This window comes from Peromyscus maniculatus, chromosome 4 (assembly GCF_049852395.1).
Source record: "Peromyscus maniculatus bairdii isolate BWxNUB_F1_BW_parent chromosome 4, HU_Pman_BW_mat_3.1, whole genome shotgun sequence".
Classification (NCBI taxonomy): domain Eukaryota; kingdom Metazoa; phylum Chordata; class Mammalia; order Rodentia; family Cricetidae; genus Peromyscus; species Peromyscus maniculatus.
Window position 1 is genome coordinate 62,213,833 of NC_134855.1, and position 14,942 is coordinate 62,228,774.

Genomic DNA, 14,942 nt, shown 5'->3' on the forward strand with positions numbered 1-14,942 from the left:
TCCCATGTCCTTGGCCACTCCCAAAGCCAGCGGAAGTTAGGTTTGCCCAGTTTCAGGCCTGCTTTCCAGTTCTCCGTCTTAGGCTACCTTCCAGGCCAACCGGCAGAAAACTGAATGCCTCAGGGCCCAGGCACCCAGGGGTAAGGAAGGCAGGACTGTGGCTGGAAGGCTGGGCACACAGAAGGAGCCAAATTCCCTGCTGAGTGGTTGAGATCAGCCACACTTGTCATAGGCGAGCCCAGATTTAAGTGTTGAACATTTAATTTTCTGCTGGTGAGTCTCACAATGAAGGGTCTAAACTCCATCCCAGAAACCGGACTTCATGTTTCTAGATGGTTTGCTTGGCTACGTTTCTGGGGACTAGGCCTCAAGCTGGGATTTGTGTACCTCCAACCTCTAGTCCAGGGGTCTCCACAAAATGCCCGTGCTTATCTGCCATTAACTTCACAGATGAATTCCAGAGTTCAGCTACGTTTTCCATGAGAGGATAGCTTTTTTGCTTCTTTTTTTTTTTTTAAGTTTTTGTTACATTTTTATTTATTTTGTGTGTTTGTGTAGGGGCTGGTGAGCACACCATGGCCTGGGAGTGCAGGTAGAAGATCAATTTCTGGGAGACAGTGTTCTCTTTCCACTATGTAGGTCCTGAGAATTCAACTAAGGCCACCCACCTGGCTTGGTGGCCTGTGCCTTCTGCCTTCTGAGTCTCATGGATTAAGTGTTTCATCAGAAAGAGGGCTGGCTGGGGACTAACAGAGCGTGGATATTCGCCACACATGATAAGGAACGCTGGCCCTGAGTAGAACATCCTCAAGGCGCCTTCCAAAGGTCTACAGGAGGGGCACCAGTGTTTTCCAGACGAGGGAACAGCTCATCAGTGAATTGGGCATATGCAGCTGTCAATCAGCAGAGACCACATTTCTTCCTATAGCCTTGGCAGAGTATCTGATTATCCTTCCCTGTTTGGTGCTAGGGAATGAACCCACAGCTTCATGTATGCCAGGCCAGTCCTCCATTATCAACTCAGCTTCGATACAGCGGAACAACACAAGGTAAAACTTCAGCCAGAGTAGGAGGGATTAATTTTATTTGAAACCACTGAGTTAGAATGTGGTCCAACTCAAGAGCGCCACCCACTGGCCAGTCGCAGCAGCCCAGTTTGGAGAGATTTCTAGAGATCGTCTACTTCCTGTCTGTAAGTTCCCCCACTGTGGGAAGTGGAGAGAGAGGGAGGAGGTGAGGGGAGAGGGAAAAGAGAGGAGAGGGAGGAGAGAGAGGGAGAGGAGAGAGAGCAAATTGCCACCCATAGCTCCAAATGCGGGTTCCTTTTTATTTTCGGCCGCCGCCTATTGCACACATGTGGCTGGTTGGGGTGCGGGGAGCATCAAGGAATGAGGGGAATTTTACAACAGTTCTTTCAATGCCATTGAGACCGGTGCCACCTGTTTCACGCCTGGAGGCCCAGCCTACCTTTGTCAGCTGGGCCCCGCCCCCCCGCCCCGCTGCCCCCCCACCCCTACCCCCCGCGCTTTTTCTGCCCGCACGGCTTTGCCATTCACTTCTTTTTCGTCTTCACCAGCCCCTTCTGCACAAGGCTGCGGTACAGCTCCTGGATGTAGGTGTAGACGCACTTGGAGTCGGGCACGGCCAGCCGCACCATGTCATCCACGTCCAGCAGCTGGGCACAGTCGGCTAGTTTCCTGAGGGTGGAATGGGGAGCAGAGGGTCAAAGGTGAGGAGGGAGCCGAGGAGATGGGTCCAGGCAAGCGAAGGCCACCAGGTCAGCCATCCTAGGGTGGGTTGAGTGTGGTAACTGAGGCCCCGGCAGGGGCAAGATGGACCTGGGTCTCCATATCCTCACATGGGAACCTCTGTGTTCTAGCCTGGATTAGCTTCCTTCTTGCACATAAGGACAGCGGTGCTCTGGATTAGGGACAGCAAATACTTCAGAGGACAGACCATGAATCCTACCTAGAGTGCTGGCTTGCCACAGCCCTAACAGCTCCATTCAATTAGATCACCTATTTGTTAAGCACCTACTGGGTGCCAGGCAGTCTTCTGTTGGTCAGCAGGGAATAGCCAAAACTCTGCTCTCTGCGGTGCCAGAGTAATCCACCACATGAGGCAGAAGGGGTATCAGATTGGTGAGAGGCGCTGGGGAGAAAAAGGTAGCAGAAAAGGACCACTCTGTGCTAGAGGGGACTTCTGGGAATTTGTAGTAGGGTGCTGGACAGCAGGCAGAGAACGACCATCTGCAAAGGTCCTTGGCAGGACCGCTTGGTGTGTTCCCAGACTGCAGGGAACCCAGCAAGTCCTCCTGTTCTAACGTCCCAGCTGCATTTTGAGGCTACTTGATATCCCTGGCTCTGCTGAGGCCGATAAGCTGGCCTAATCGCTGCTGGGGCCTCCCTGCCCGGTGCCAGGTGTCTTATCGGGTGATCCCGGGAGATGGGCTCGGTTACTCCTCTTTATCTCTGACAAGCAGAGGAGGAACTGAGCTCACAGGGTTTGGTGCTCTGCCCCAGGTGAGAGTGTAACAGCTGGGACTCAACCCGAAGCCTGCCCAATGCCTCTTGCACCTTGGCTCTCAGCAGTCTGGGCTGCCACAGCCAGCCAACGATGGATGCTGGCAGTGGGAACAAGAAGGCCCAGCGGAAATTCTCTCTTGGGGCTGCCACGGCTGGGCTGATGTGTAAGCCACTGGCCTGGAAGCTGGGGGAGGGGCCCAGACTGGAGGGTTTTGAAGAATAGGACAAGCACGCTCTCTGCATCCGGGGCTTCAACCTCAGTCCCGTGGGTGTGGGCCGCTGCTGCTCCCCCAACGCTGGAAAGACAAACCCTTTGTGCCAATGGAGCCTGGAACAGAGCAGGGCTCCTCCAGCAGTGTAAGTGGTGAAGCTGCACTGGGGCTCTGGACTGCTCATTTCTTCTGTTCATGCCAGGCCTTTGAGAACTAGAGGAGAGTTCTGGATCAGGAGCTCAGGGCAATAGCTGTGGCAGTGGCCCCCTTCCACCTGTCACTTCTGAGAGGCCTCAGAGTTAGGAAAAAGGAGTAGTGATTCAAACCCTGGCCCCTCAAGTATGATTCTCCACTCTTCCTTCCTTCCTTCCTTCCTTCCTTCCTTCCTTCCTTCCTTCCTTCCTTCCTTCCTTCCTTCCTCCCTTCCTCCCTTCCTTCCTCTCTCCCTCCCTCCTTCCCTCCCTTCCTCCCTCCCTCCTTCCCTTCCTCCCTCCCTTCTTCTCTCCCTCCCTCCCTCCCTCCCTCCCTCCCTTCCTTCCTTCCTTCCTCCCTTCCTTCCTCTCTCCCTCCCTCCTTCCCTCCCTTCCTCCCTCCCTTCCTCCCTCCCTCCCTTCTTCTCTCCCTCCCTCCCTCCCTCTCTCTCTTTCCCCCTCCCTCCCTTTCTCCCTTCCTTCCTTCCTTCCTTGAGACAGGGTTTCTCCGTGTAGTTTTGGTGCCTGTCCTGGAACTCACTCTGTAGACCAGACTGGCCTCGAACTCACAGAGATCCACCTGGCTCTGCCTTCTGAGTGCTGGGATTAAAGGAGTGCACCACTGCCACCCGGCTCCACTCTCCATTTCTATAATTCTCCTTAGCCTCGGTCCTGTTCAGCTGCCTGGCGCTTCCCAAAGCCTGCAGTCACCCTCAGCTCATCCTCTGCCTTTCCGTGGCTCTGCCTCACTGGAAACCAGGCTTGCACTCCCTAGATTAGGATGTTTGGCTGGGGCGGAGCTGCCTGCTCTTTTGTTGCCTCTGAGCTTAGCTAGACCAGGAGTCACATAACACCTACCTTGCCACAGTCCTCCTGTAGGACCTGGGAAGACCCTAACCCCTCTGCCCACCTCCACCTGTGAGGACAAGTGAGTGGGTCCAGGCAAACACTCGGCAGATGCTTACTTGGTTAATGGAGTTTTTTACTCCGCATCGCTGAGCTGAAATACGACTCCGTTTTCGCTGACCGTCTCATCCCATGGCAGAACAACAGAAAACGGAAGAGACTGTCCGGAATACAGAGTCTGGCTGGATTTTGTTGTTGTTTGCCTCTGCCTTTCAAGTGTTGGGATTAAAGGCATGTGCTACCACACCCGGCCATCTGGTGGCTTTTAAGTGACATCCATGTGTCCTATGGCCCCAAGGACGTGTCCCCAGAGACCCTCTTAGGAAAAAGAGAGTTGGCCACGGGTCACCTAACTGGAAGGTCTTCCCTTAATATATATAGTGTGTAGCTCATTCAACCAATGTCTGAAAAAACTTGCTGTTAAAAAAAAAGTTGAGAAGTATGGGTCAATATACTCTCATTTTCCTGAGGAAAACACACATTCCTCCCCACTGGTGGGTGGGCAGGCCTGGGTTAGAGGGGGTTGGCTTCCCAGGCCAGACAATTTGGTACTGCCATTCCTAGGGTTTATATATCTATTTGTTTGAGACAGGCCTCCTGTATCACAGGCTGACCTCCAACTCCTTGTGTAGTCAAGGACGACCTTGAATGTTTGATTCTCGTGCCTCTCGCTCCTCTAGCTAGGGTTACTGGTGTGCACCATCACATTGGGTGATCAAACACAGGACTTTGTGCACGGGGAAGCAAGCACTCTCTAAACTGAAGCACACCCATAGCTGGTGATTGATTGTGTCTTACTATAGACATGAGGCCGGCCTCCAATTCTCAGCAACCCTGCTTCAGTCTTGGGGTGCTGAAGTTATAGGCACACACCGCTATGTGTGGGCTTTAGAAAAAGCACCTGTCGTCTGTCTGTCTGTCAGGGGCCTGAGTTGCGCTCATGTTGACCACACTCCCTGCACAATCCTGTTTCCACCAGGGGCTTACAAGTGTCTTTCTGGGGTCATCGCCCAGGTTGGAGGTGGGAGGTGGAAGACATTGGAACCCCAACCCCTTTTCCCCACTCTGGCAACCATGTTTTTCTGTTTGTTTGTTTGTTTGGTTGGTTGGTTGCTTTTGTCTTTAAGATAGGCTCTCTCACCACATATCCCAGGCCTAGAACTTGAGATCCTCTTGCCTCAGCCTCCTGAGTGCTGGGAATATAGTCCTGTGTCACCACACCCATTGTTCAAAGCCTTGTCTTGGTCTCAGTTTCTTCCATCAGCCTCACTCTTCCCTACACCGCCCTCCCAGCAGCTGCTACCCTTGACTTGTGGCTGTATGAGCCTCGGCAATAATACCCCTCCAGGACCCAGAGTGAGTGGTAATTATCGTAATAACCGTGATATCATTCATTATAATGATAGTCTTGTAGCCAAGAGTGTTTGAAGTGCTTGCTGTGGGTTAGGCCCTGTTACGGGCGGGCGGGTTACAGGGACTTAATTATGTTACTGAGTTCTTATCTCTGTAAAAGGGGAAACATCATGGAGATAAAGGGGTGTGGGCGTATCCAAGGTTACACAGAGTCAAAACCTAACCTCCAGTTTCTGTAACCCCCTGTCTCAAACCAGAAGGCTTACCTTTCTTCTCTCCCTTATTCTGCTTGAATTTCGAATTTTCTTTGGATATGTGTGTTCATGTGCACATGCGTGTTCAGGTTTGTGGAGGCCGGAAGTCAACCTTGGATGTTGTACCTCGGGAGCTGCCTATCATGTTATTTGAGTCTTGGTTTCTCACCACACTGAAGGGTCACCCAATTAGGCTAGCATGGTCAGCAAGTTCCAGGGATCTGCTTGTCTATGGGGCCCTTGGGTCCTGGGGATAGAACTCGGGCCCTGGGGATGGAACTCAGGTCCTCACCGTGGTGCAGCAAGCTTTCTACCAACTGAACCATCATCTCCTCGGCCCCTCGAGTTTTCTTCAGGGCACCTGCTGCCACTGCCTATGTGTTATCTGCATGCATGTTCTTATGACCTGTCTATTCATTTAGAATATAAGCCACAATGGAGCATAGTTTTCTCTGTTTGAGCCATTTGCCTAAAGTTGCTTTAAAAAAAACAAAAAACAAACAAAAAACCCTCGGATACAGGTCTGTGTGGCAGTAGCCTTAGCTTGGTCGCCCACATGCACCCTTTGCACGCACCCGGACTCCTCTGAGGCCACCCACTTCCCTTCTGACTCTGCCATCCCAGGACTGAGGCTTACTCTGCAGTGGAGAAGGCTAGGGTGAAGTTGTGCCGCCGCTTGGTCGGGTCCAGCTCTGCATAGTCAAAGGCATCTGGGAAAAACTTGTGGATGAGGGCGCAGAAGGCCATGCCGCTGCTCCAGCTGGAGGAGAAGTTCTGGATGTCCACGTGCTGAGACAGATAGGCAGGGAATGGAAGACCTTCGTGACCCCGGGCTGGGCGTCTGGACTTTGCCTCCCCGACCCTTTTGGAATCCGAACCCTCAGATTCTCCACCGCACTACTGCCCCAGAGAAAAGTGTCCCCTGTCCCTTCTGTATCCCCAGCCCCTGCCCACCTCATACTTTCTCGTCATGGCCCGGCACCACTCCAAAAGCATGTTCTTAACACCACCAATGGCTGCCCCCGCGGCTTTCGTGTTCCGGAAGAGGGCAGTGGGGCCCGAGGCTGCCCTGTGAGGAGAGGGGCAAGAAACCACACACATCCCATTGTGAGGAATCTCAGGCTACAGGTGTGTCTGGCCTTGATGGTTTCCACTGGCCCCCCAGACCCCACCCCCCACCCCCTCCATTAGCCCCCACCCACAAATCCTAGGGAAATCTCAGCCCACCCTGACTCCTGGTTTGCATCCTACCCGCCAAACTTGTCCATGATGGCTTTGCGATTCTGCGCACGGGGTCCCCGGGGCCGAGCAGGGGCCGACACCCTGCGTTCTGGTGCTCTCTCCTTTTTTTCCTCCGAGGGTGGGGCCTCCGTGGGGCTCTGGGGCACGTCACTGGGCGAAGACTCACTACATGGAGAGGTCACAGAAGCACGAAAGGAGGTTGAACTGACACCATAGGGTGCAGAACAGCTCTCGGGGGCCGGCTGGGCAGAGGTCACTGCCATAGACAGGCCTGCGCAGTTAAGCTTAATTGGTACACACACTCATCCTGTGCCTAGCACTGTAAGGGCCAAGAAGCAGTAAACAGACTCAGGCTAACTCTGGGGAGCATGTGGTCTGCTGAGGCCATATGGGGCAGAACCAGGGCACACCTGGGCTCTGACCTGAATTTGGATCCTGGCTTTGTTCTTATTTGCTGTGTGATCTTGGGGCTGCCCCATCTGTAAAATGGGGGCAAGAATGCCTCCCTAACAAGGTAATTCTGAGGCCTACAGAAGATCGAGGTCAGGTAGCTGCGCTTACCTCAAAGCTGCGCAAATGCTTGCTGGGTATTCATTGGTCAGCTTTCCCCAAGAGACAAGGAAGTGACCGAAGTGTGTGCGATGGGAGAATAAGGCTGGCTGTCTAGCATGTCCCATATGTCAGGCAGGCACTATGTGCTCAGGCGCCATTTTTTGCTCACAAGTCACTGGAGCCTACAATAACCCTGTGAGGTCCTTACAATTGTTATGTCCACTTCACAGATGCAAAGAGGCTAAGGGACACAGCCAAGGTCACCTGGCTGGTAAGCGGCAGAGCCATTGTCCAGACTCAGGCTTTCAGATCATTCTTATGGATGACGCTTCGAGAGCTGTCACAATACTCATGGGGCCTGAAGAGGCTTCAGCCACGGAGCAGGAGGTAGACCAGGCATCCTCCATGCCTCGCCCTCCGTTTGTTTTCTGGGATCTGTCTGAGATACAAGGCCAGGAATCCTGGAATATCTGGAAATCGGGTCTGGGGAGGCCCAGAGAGAGGTGACAGTTGACTTCAAAAGGAGCAGGAGACTGGAGGAGTCAGAACTCCAGGGCTTGACATTTACCTGGCTGAAGGACTGGTCTCTCCAGATGCTGTAGAATCTGGACCCAAGCCATCTGGAGGGAAGGAAGAGAGCAGAAGGAAGCTGAGGCTGTCTGTCCTGTGCTCCCTGCAGCATCCTTCCTCAGGGTAGTCCTGCAACATCCTGGGCTCCCCCTTACCTGGGCTGAGGCTGGTTCCCTCATCTGTGGGGCTCTCGGGCCACTCCTCGGGGGAGCTGGGAATCACCGCTGTCCTTTCTTCTGATTCTTTTTCCTCACCCTCCTCCTGCTCTTCAGTGGGACTCCCTGGCTCCTGGGGTGGACAGGATCTGTGTGGGCAGCTACCCAAGGCTTTCTAAGAACTTCAGAAAGGTTTGGAAGGCAGTCTGAGCCACAATCTCCTTTCCCCATCCCCACTCCCAGGATCTTGATACCTGGTGGAGGAAGACTACTTTCCCAAGGTATGGTTTGGATAGAAAGTGGCCACACAGTCTACTGAGAGGTAGCTATCATGAGGGCTCTAACCTCATCAACAGACTATCCAGATGGGGTCTAGTTAGAGGATCTATCATGGTGTGTGTGTGTGTGTGTGTGTGTGTGTGTGTGTGTGTGTGTGTGTGTGCCTCTGAAGGGCATATCTTTTATGTGATGCATGTGTGTTTGTGATGTGTGTGTGTATGCTGTGATTGTGTGTGTGTGTGTGTGTGTATGTGAATGTATTTATGTGTGTGAGTATGGGCACACGCGCACAGGGCAGAGGACAGCCTCAGGTGTAATCCTTACTTCCTCCTTTGAGACCAGTTCTCTTTGTTGCCTGCCGGTGTGTAATAGGATTCTCCTGTCTTGGCCTTCCCTCAGGCACACGAGGACTTCAGATGTGTACTGCTGTGCCTGACTCCCACATGGGTTCTGGGGATTTGAACCCAGGTGCTTCTGCCATCTTAGCAAGAGTTTTTACCCACTGAGCCATCTCCCCAGTGAGGGGAATGTCTTACATTCAGAGATTTCTTCTCCCTCTCTGTCTCCTGTGTCTTGGCTGCGTGAGGAAAACAGTTTCCCCCTCTCCTGCCTTACCACAGCCCTCAAAGCAATGAAGCCAGGACTGAAACCTTTGAAACCACAGGCCAAAATAAACCCCCCCCCTTTAAATTGCTTTGCTTGGGGGCCCTTGTAGCAGCAGCAACAACAATAAACCAACGAGGGAGTCAGGGAGGCCTCGATTCCCGAGGGAGAGGGGACTCAAGACCCTCCTTTCTGCCCTACTCACCACCAGCTGCTTTGTGCCACTTTCGACCTCCTTCCCATCGACGACCTCCTTCCCATCAATGATCTCCTTCCCATTGACCATCTCCTTCCCATTGACGACCTCGTTCCCATCGACGATCTCCTTCCCTTTGACCATCTCCTTCCCATCAACCATCTCCTTCCCATCGACTGCCTGAAGTTCAGCATTGGCCTGGTCCTTCACATCAGCCTTCTTCTGAGATTCCGTCTCAGCCTCTTGGACAGTGACCTCTGCCCCAGCACCCTCCTTGGGTTCAGGCTTGGCTTTATCACTCACATCCAGTTTCTCCTTAGAGTCCACATTGGCCTCGTTTCCATCAGACTTCTGCTTCTCCGGGGCCGGCGTGGCCTCCTCTTTTCCCTTAACCTCGCTGGGTTCAGGTGTTGTGTCTTCTTTCCTGCCAGTCTCTTCCTGGGAAGCCACGGCGGTCTCTTCCTTCCCACCCTCCTCCTCTGCAAGGTCACCCTTGGCTTCCTTCTTCCCACTGGCTTCCCCTTTCAGGTCTACCTTGAGCTCATCTAATACATTTGCGTCCTCTGGGCACTCTCCTGACACAGGCCCCTCGGGGGCTGCTTTACCCTCCTGTTCTGCCTCATCCGGAGGGTCTTTGACACTTGTCCCAGCTGGGCCTTTGGCCACCTCCTCTGCAGTGCTTTGATTTCCTGGTGTGTCAAGATTCCCTGCAGTTGGGGAGACAGTGGTCCCATTCTCAGAGGGACTCTCTTCTGTCCGTTCCATGTCTAGAAAGAGAAGACATGAAGACTTTGTCACACACTACCCTGGCATGAGGTGCAGACCCTGCCCACTGAGTGCCCTGGCCCAGCAGTCAAGAAGTCTCTGGTTCTGTCCTGTTTCCCTAACTAGTTGGGCATGACAACATACCCACTCTCCCTGTGGTAACATGAAGGATAGAACACTTCTTTTGCTAAAGTGGGGCATTTGGGCCATATTGACTTGATATTGGATGGTATTTACCCAAGGCCCTTTTGTATGCTATGCCTTTTTTTATTGTTATTATTTTGAGGCAAGGTCTCATGTAGCCCAGGTTGGCCTCAAACCTGTTTTGTAGCAGGGGATTTCCTTGAACTCCTGATTCTACTGCCTCTGTCTCCTGAGTGCCGGAACTATAGGCTTACATCACCATACTTGGCCATTATTATTATTATCATTATCATCATCATCATCATTATTATTGTTATCATTATCATCATCATCATTATTATTATTATTATCATTATCATCATCATCATTATTATTATTGTTATCATCAAACCTAAGGCTTCATGCATGCAAGCCACCACTTTACCCCTGAGTGAAATGTCCAGCCTCATATAGTGCCTTTGCGATGATTTTGCCTCACTTTGATTAACAAGGGAGGTGGTCACAATGTAATACCATTGTTCTGGAACCTGGAAGGAACAATTGCTGTTCGCCCCCTAAGGCCAAAAGCAGGCTGGCCTGTAGAACTGAACAGCCCTGCTTTGCTTCTATTGTATGGATTTTCAGTTACCTTCTATTTCTGGTAAGCGATATCGAGCTTCCATCTCCAGCAGTGATCTGAAGTGTCTTTTTAAAACGCATTATTGGATTTAAAAATAACTTAATTCAAAACAAGACAGGCATTTAGGAAATTTGAGTAAAGATGGTACAAATGTCAGATCATAGAGATGGTATAAAAATACTCACGATTTGGGAGCCCCGGGGCAGGCGAGTCTCTGAACCTCTGTGGTTCTTGAAAAAGTGAATGAGAAGAGTTTGCTTTGGTGAGAGAATAGAATCACATCCTCTCTAGTCTGCAAAGCTGGCCTCCACCTGCTCTTGGGTATATGTGGAGAAGATGACCCCTTAACTTGGGGATTCCTCGTTGAGTACGGTATATAGTTTTGGTGTGGGGACGGGGCCAATTCCCTCACTACCTTCTCTTGTTGGGGGTCTAGTTACAAAGAAAACAGCTCCCAAATAGAGCTCAGGGCATGACTCAGGCAGTAAGAAAAGTGGACACTCCTGTCATTGGCTAAAAATACCTCCTGCTCTTGGCAGTACTTTCTTTCTTGGTGAGAGTACCTAGGACACCTTGGTAAACTGGACAGAGCCCAGGCGGCATGAAGACATGATACACTCTGCCACCCACTTCCTTTTCCTGCTCCTCCAGACAAGAGTCCTGGGGTCTCTGGGTTTGGTGCTCTCCACTTTCTAGGAAGCAGATGGAATTTTGTAAAGATATGAAGACTGTCCACCACGATAGCCTCTTGGTGCAGCAGCTCCAGCCATATATTCTAGCGAGAGGGGGAAAGTGTCTGGGTAGCAGCATGCACGGGTGGTGATCAGGAGGTCACGGCACATGGACCCTGGCATTCTAGTCACTCACTTTGAGCTCAAGGCATTCCCTCTGAGCCCCAGCTTTAGATCGGATGTTTCCAGACAGTACTCTGTAGAGGTATGGCACACACAAAAGGGATGGGTTTACCAGCAGAGTGCTCTCCTAAAATGTGCAAGGCCCTAGATTCAACCTCCAGCACAGTATAAGCTGGGCATCGTGGTACATGCCTGTAATCCTAGCATTTGCGAGGTAGAAGCAGGAGGATCAGTCCCAGCACATGGTGAGCTGAGGCCAGCTGAGGCTGTGGAGAGAGAGAGAGAGAACAAAAAGGTTCTCTTGACAGCGAGAGGAAGATGTATTTATTCACTGACCACGGCTGTTCCAAATATAGCCAGCTTTTCACTCTCCTAGAGACACACAGCATCATTAGCACTTAAGCAGGTATCAGGTGCCACTGAGTTAAAAAAAAAACAAAAAAAAAACAAAAAAAAAACTGAACACTTAGCTTGAATACCATTGAATTCACCTTTTCCTAGACCTTCCTGGCCATGGCTTTTCTCTTTGCCCTCTTTCCTTACTGGAATGCTGTCCATGAGGCATTCCCATTGATCCCATTGACAAAACCGTGTTCGAGATCTGAATGAGCCACAAACCCTCTTCCCTCTGTGTCCTCATGGGGAAGACGGTGTGAGTCAGTGGTGAGAGGCATGGTGGTCTTGTGACGGCAGGATTCCAGCTGCCCCTGTTTACGGTGTGACGCTTGTTCTGCCTTTTCACGTCTGTAGATAGAATAGGTCCGGCCCACATGGAGAGTGGAAGGCTTACGTGGCTAGCACATGGGCAGTATTTGGAAGAAGTCCTTACTCTCCACAGCATGCCTGGTGAAGATTGACTGTGCCATCCCTGAGCCAGGGTGAGGACCTGACCTGGTCCCCAGGGCATTATGAGTGACACAAGACAGAGAGGACTGGATGTCAGTAAGATGGTAACATGCCCTTTTTATACCCCCAAGTGCGGCATATTTGGCTAAGACATAGCGGATTGCTTCAACCATCTTTGTAGCTGCACACTACACACTTGGGGCGGGGCGGGGGGAGGGAGACAGTATGCATGGGAACATATGCGCACACCTCAGTTACCTTGCCTGTTCGTCACCTCTGCTTTCCCCTCTGGGCTTGTCACAAATAGACAAGGAGTGAAGCAGCTCTGAATTCTGAGGAGTGAGGCTAGCTCTCCTCCCCCAGTGCTCCTGATGCTACGGCAGTTCACAGCGTACACTAAAGTGCTCTGCTTTACCTTGGTCACTCCTGGACGGACCCCTCAGAAGGGTGGAACTAGCCCCCTTTTAAAATTTAGGAGTCTGGTTTAGGGATTCTAGTTCTTGAGACTAAAGTCATAGGAGAATTAAGTGGGCCAAACCACATCTGGAAACTAGGTCTCCTGAGTCCCGGGTTAGAGCATGGATTGAGGATACTTTTCCCACTCGATCCTCAGCCCTGTGTCCCTTCAACAGTCCCAGCTCAGAAGAGTGGCCATGGCACCTGTGGCGAGGAGCCACTCAATGAGGCTGAGCAGTTTTTCTCTCGTGCGCGTAAGTGCACACTAGACCCTTCACCAAAGCTTTCTTCATCACTCCTTTCCAGCTTCACTCCCTGCCTCCTTCTTCCCTCGTCCTCCTGAACCCCAGCTATTATCCCTATCTTGTGTCCAGTTCGGCTTTTCAGTTCAGCTCCCCCAGTCCAGAAGGAAAACCCAAGGTCCGAGAGCCTTCAATAGTGTGAGTGATGCTCACTCTTTCTGTGATGCCTCTGTCTCCTCCTACTGCCCAGTCCCCCTCCCAGTAGTTCTGAGGCCCCTACTTTACCATGCAGCCTTTTCTTGGAGAGGCCATTGCATCCCAAGCCCCCCAAGACCTCCACCTGTCCCCCTGGGGCCTTCTTCATAGTTGGCCACTTGCAGGCTGCTCTGTACCTGGCCTCGTTTTACCCAACTCCTTTAGGCAGCTAAAAACAGTTGATGGAGTGCAGAGAATTAGGAAGCAGCCTGAATTTCTTTCATTGCAGGGTCCTTGTAAGAAGATCCAGCTCTTTGAAGGAAGAGTAGGGGCTGGAGTAATTCAAAAAGGGCCCAGGGTTTTTCCTACCTGTGGGGTTCTGCCTGCAGCTTGGGAGCTCCTGCCTCGTTCTAGCTGAGTAGGTTTACTCCTATCGTCCTTTAAGTTCTGGTAGCTTTGAGCCCCCAGCTCATAGTCCCGCCTCCTTGCTTTCACTCCCCCCCCCCCCCCGCACCCCCCTTCCCACCTTTTAGAAGCCCGGGAAGAGCATTGTTTACCGCCCTGTTGGTACAACACTTTCTCTTAGACTGGGAGGCTCAAATTTCCCCTGAGGATCTGACAGGTGGCACCTTTCAATCATGCGGCGGTCCCTCTCGCCCGACCCTAACAGCATCTTCTTTCCTGAAGTGCTCTGGCCCTGAAGATCTTGACAAGCAACTGCCTGGCCCATTTAGAACACGGTCTCCAGCTCTGCAGTCGCCTAAGATCATCCACAGCCAGGCTAGACCTCCTGGGCTCCCTTAGCCCCTGGCCTCCAGTCTTCCTCGTATTGTCTCCTTTACTCCTCCCGAGGCAAGAGCAGCTGCTGGCTGAGGGGTGGGCTCAGGAGGTGGCAAGTGGGGCAGCTGCCAACAGTGGGCTCACACTGGACCAGGAAACTTGGAAGGGGAGGGGCCAAGAGGAGAGCGGCATGGAGAGAGCCAATGAAACACGGGACTTAGCATCTACATCACAAATAACTCATTGATTCTATTTTGAGCAGGATTGACTGATACATGATCAGCTCTGTGTGTGTGTGTGTGTGTGTGTGTGTGTGTGTGTGTGTGTGTGTGTGTGTGTGTGTGTGCTGAATTGAAAGTTTGCTCAGAAAAAAACGGAAACAAATCCTTATCCTGGCTATGTGTCATACAACTTAAGAAGGGTACCGTTTGGAGACTGTGGGCAGGGACACCCCTCCCATTTATGAAACTTGTGACTCCTCCAATTCCCCTCCCCCAGCTCCTTCCACTCAGCCACACTGGCTTGCTTCCTGTTCCTTAAATAAATCCAATCAGTGCTTTCCAAACTCAGGACTGGGTTTTCCTTCTGCTCTTTGTGAGACAGACTCCTCAGTGTTCTGGACCCAGCTCAATTTTTTTTTTTTCCCTCAGAGAAGTCCTCCATGATTGTCAAGCTCTCTCCATTTTTCTGGCTGCTTATGTATGTACTTCATAATATTTACTGGAATCAAAAGTTGTATTCTTATTGGGGTGTGGTAGTACACACGTTTGATCCTAGCATTTAGGAGGCAGAGGCAGGCAGATCTCTGTGAGTTTGAGGCCGGAGCGAGTTCCAGGACAGTCTGAGTTACCCAGAGAAAGTCTGTCTTGGAAAAACCAAACCAAAACCAAAACCAAAAAAAAAAAAAAAAAAAAAAAAAAAAAGAAAAAGAAAAAAGAAAAAAAGAAAAAAAGAAAAAGCATCCTTAGCCAGGCATGGTGGGCACACTTCAATCCCAACAATC

The 14,942-nt window shown here is 51.6% G+C and overlaps 1 protein-coding gene across 6 annotated transcripts; it reads right to left on the reverse strand.

Annotated features, from left to right (window-relative positions):
• Window positions 1–1,524: 1,524 nt before the first annotated feature.
• Window positions 1,525–13,639, reverse strand: Smtnl1 (smoothelin like 1). 6 transcript variants are annotated; one of them, XM_006989644.4, is made up of 9 exons: window positions 13,529–13,632; window positions 10,752–10,796; window positions 9,048–9,805; window positions 7,961–8,093; window positions 7,804–7,855; window positions 6,693–6,848; window positions 6,396–6,510; window positions 6,079–6,230; window positions 1,525–1,697 (listed from the first exon to the last, which is right to left on the reverse strand). In XM_006989644.4, the coding sequence occupies exons 3-9, from the start codon at window positions 9,801–9,803 to the stop codon at window positions 1,553–1,555; spliced, it is 1,509 nt and encodes a 502-aa protein (XP_006989706.2). In that variant the 5' UTR covers window positions 9,804–9,805; window positions 10,752–10,796; window positions 13,529–13,632; the 3' UTR covers window positions 1,525–1,552. The 6 variants fall into 6 exon arrangements, with proteins under 6 accessions (XP_006989706.2, XP_076425935.1, XP_076425936.1 ...); XM_076569820.1 differs by having other exon boundaries at window positions 10,752–10,880; window positions 13,529–13,591; XM_076569821.1 differs by having other exon boundaries at window positions 10,752–10,877; window positions 13,529–13,547.
• Window positions 13,640–14,942: the final 1,303 nt, after the last annotated feature.

Excerpts from the sequence above, each read along its gene's own strand:
- Smtnl1 (XM_006989645.4), bottom strand. The coding sequence starts at position 9,803 with ATGGAACGGACAGAAGAGAGTCCCTCTGAGAATGGGACCACTGTCTCC. Across the intron at positions 6,849-7,803 it reads GAGACCAGTCCTTCAGCCAG|TGAGTCTTCGCCCAGTGACG; the intron begins GTAAATGTCAAG and ends CTCTCCATGTAG. Across the intron at positions 6,511-6,692 it reads ATCATGGACAAGTTTGGCGG|GGCAGCCTCGGGCCCCACTG; the intron begins GTAGGATGCAAA and ends CTCTCCTCACAG.